The 2,893-nt window shown below is 37.8% G+C and overlaps 1 protein-coding gene across 1 annotated transcript; it reads right to left on the bottom strand.

The window, feature by feature from the left end:
* Positions 1 to 1,088: 1,088 nt before the first annotated feature.
* Positions 1,089 to 2,191, bottom strand: LOC109558733 (olfactory receptor 6C2-like). The gene has a single exon (XM_019960064.2). It carries the CDS (start codon positions 2,171 to 2,173, stop codon positions 1,235 to 1,237), a length of 939 nt encoding a protein of 312 aa, XP_019815623.2. The 5' UTR covers positions 2,174 to 2,191; the 3' UTR covers positions 1,089 to 1,234.
* Between the last annotated feature and the right edge of the window lie 702 nt (positions 2,192 to 2,893).

Here is a 2,893-nt window from a genome sequence, read left to right as displayed (position 1 = left end):
TCAAAAGAGACACAGATGTTTAGAAGAGTCTTTTGGACTCTGTGGGAGAGGGAGAGGGTGGGATGATTTGGGAGAATGGCATTGAAACATGTGTAATATCATATGTGAAATGAATCGCCAGTCCAGGTTAGATGCATGATACTGGTTGCTTGGGACTGGTGCACTGGGATGACCCAGTCGGATGGTATGGGAAGGGAGTAGGGAGGGGGGCTCGAGATGGGGAACACGTGTATACCTGTGGCGGATTCATGTTGATGTATGGCAGAACCAATACAATATTGTAAAGTAATTAACCTCCAATTAAAATAAATAAATTTATAATAAAAAAAGAATATCCTTCCCAAATCATGGACTTTCTGATGTTTTGATCAACCCTCCTAATTTCTAACTTTCTCCTTAAATCAAGGGATAGTAAAAGTTTGGATACTGGAGAACTTAGTTAACTAAGATTTACTTATCTTATTCCTAAATTCAGGGCTTGTTCTTCTTGAGTCTATGTCTAAGCACCATTGATGGTAATGTCAGTAGAAGTCTTCAGCATTTGGAAGTCTTTTTCTTTCTCTTCTGTAATCATATATTTCAGGATGTAGTCTAGCCAAATAATTTTCAGAAAGTCCAGCAGAAATATTTTTGTATATAAATTGACTTAAAAGTAAGAATATAATTATCTTCACTGATTTTGAATTTGCTCTATTAACACCATCTACTCCTTTCTGAAAAATAAACATTTTAAAATGAGAAAGAGTTTTACTATTTTAAAGATCATTTTTAAAGCTTTGGTAAAGAATCTTTAATGACTAATGACTTTTGTACAATTGAACACTAGATACTGGAAGTATCTTCCCAATGAGTCTTAGATACTGAAGTTTTCCCAATGAGTGAGAAATGCTCTCTGGGCATTTATATTCTGTGTCATGAGATGGTTATATGATCAGAAATATAATTTTATTTGTTTAAATTTCTTTTTTATGACATTGGTTATTTTGGAGAATCTTGTCTCTGGAACATGCATTAATTGAAGAAACCATACTGAATGAAATAAACTTGAAGGAAAGAAGAAAAAGCTTTATTTTGGCTTTTGTATTATAAGAGAAAAATCTTCCTGGGGTTGGATTAGCTTGATGAATCTGCAGAATATAAAGAAACCATTTATTTGGCAAATTCACAATTGTTACTTCTGAGTTATTAAGATTTTAATTTAATTTACCTTGGTCTCAAAAACAGTAATAGTCTCTTACTTCTTTGTGAGAAATACAACTTGTTTTATTGTGTCTTTAAAGGCCTCTTTCACTTGTTTGTTTCGAAGTGTGTAGATGAATGGGTTAAGCAAAGGGGCAACTGAAGTTGTGAGCACAGACACCATTTTCTTGATGGCTACTCCTTCCTTTGCTGAAGGCTTGATGTAGATGAACATGCAGCTGCCATAGGTGATGGAAACCACAATAATATGGGATGAACAGGTGGAAAAAGCCTTTTGCCTTTGTTGGGCAGAAGGGAATCTTAGAATGGTCTTGATGATGTATGTATAGGAGAGGACCACACACAGTAAGGTAAAAATGAGTGTCAGCAGAGCAAAACTCAAAGAAATTGTCTCTATTAACACTGTGTCTGAGCAAGTTATCTGTAAAATAGGAGATGTATCACAGACAAAATGATCAATCACATTCGAGTCACAGAATTCCAGCTGGAGGCCCATGCCAAGAGGTGGGAGGATGATCAACAGGCCAGCCAACCAACAGCAGAGAACGAGGGCAGTGCAGACTCTGTTGTTCATGATAGTGGTGTAGTGCAGGGGTTCACAAATGGCCATGTAGCGGTCATAAGACATGGCTGCAAGGAGAAAAAATTCAGTTGCTGCAAAGAGGACAACAAAAAATAATTGAGTGGCACAAGCATTGTAGGTAACAGTATTATCTCCAGTTGCCATAGAATACAGGAATCTGGGAATACAGACCGTGGTGAATGAGACTTCTAAGAAAGAGAAATTTCGGAGGAAATAATACATGGGCGTTTTAAGATGGGAATCCAAAAGTGTGAGGGTGATAATGATGAGGTTCCCAGCCACACTCAACATGTAGGTGAGAAACAAAAATACAAAAAGTAGAACTTGTAGTTTTGGGTCATCTGTCAGTCCCAGGAAGATGAATCTTGTTATTGCTGTATGATTTCTCATCACTGCCTCCTGCCAAGAGTGAATCCACCTGAAGAAACAAATGTTGTAAGAACCTAGTATTAGAATATGAATGAAATATCCCAGCAAGCCTGTTCACATGCACTTTTTTTCTTCTACTTAATAATCAGTTTGTTAACAGTGACTTTGACATCCTACTGGGACATTTATAAGAAATATCTATTGTGAATCTTACACCTCTAATTCTCCAAATAGGAAGTATATTTAGGACGTAGCTCAGATGGTAAAATGTCTGCCTACAATTCGGAGACCCGGGCTCGATCCCTGGGTCAGGAAGGTCCCCTAGAGAAGGAAATGGCAACACACTCCAGTATGCATGCCTGAAAAATTCCATGGGCCAAGGAGCCTAGTGGGCTACAGTCTTTGAGATGGCAAAGAGTCAGACACAACTGAGTGACTTTGCTTTTCTTTCTTTCTTTCTTTCTGGTGGTCCAGTGGTTAAGACTCTGTGCATGCAGTGGTCCTGGGTTTGATCCCTAGTTAGGGATGCCAGCATCCCACATGCCACAATGAAGAGCCCACACGCTGCAACTAAGACCAGGGCAGCCAGAAAAATTAATAAACAAACAAATAAACATTAGAAAAACAAAGTATATTTTAAAAGATATCAAGTTAAAAAGCCATAAATCTGATATGCAGCTTCTTAACAATATTGCCTTGTGGCCTAGATTTTATTTGCCTTCATCCTGGAGGACCAAGATG

This window comes from Bos indicus, chromosome 5 (assembly GCF_029378745.1).
Source record: "Bos indicus isolate NIAB-ARS_2022 breed Sahiwal x Tharparkar chromosome 5, NIAB-ARS_B.indTharparkar_mat_pri_1.0, whole genome shotgun sequence".
Classification (NCBI taxonomy): domain Eukaryota; kingdom Metazoa; phylum Chordata; class Mammalia; order Artiodactyla; family Bovidae; genus Bos; species Bos indicus.
This window is presented reverse-complemented; position numbering and strand designations above follow the sequence as displayed.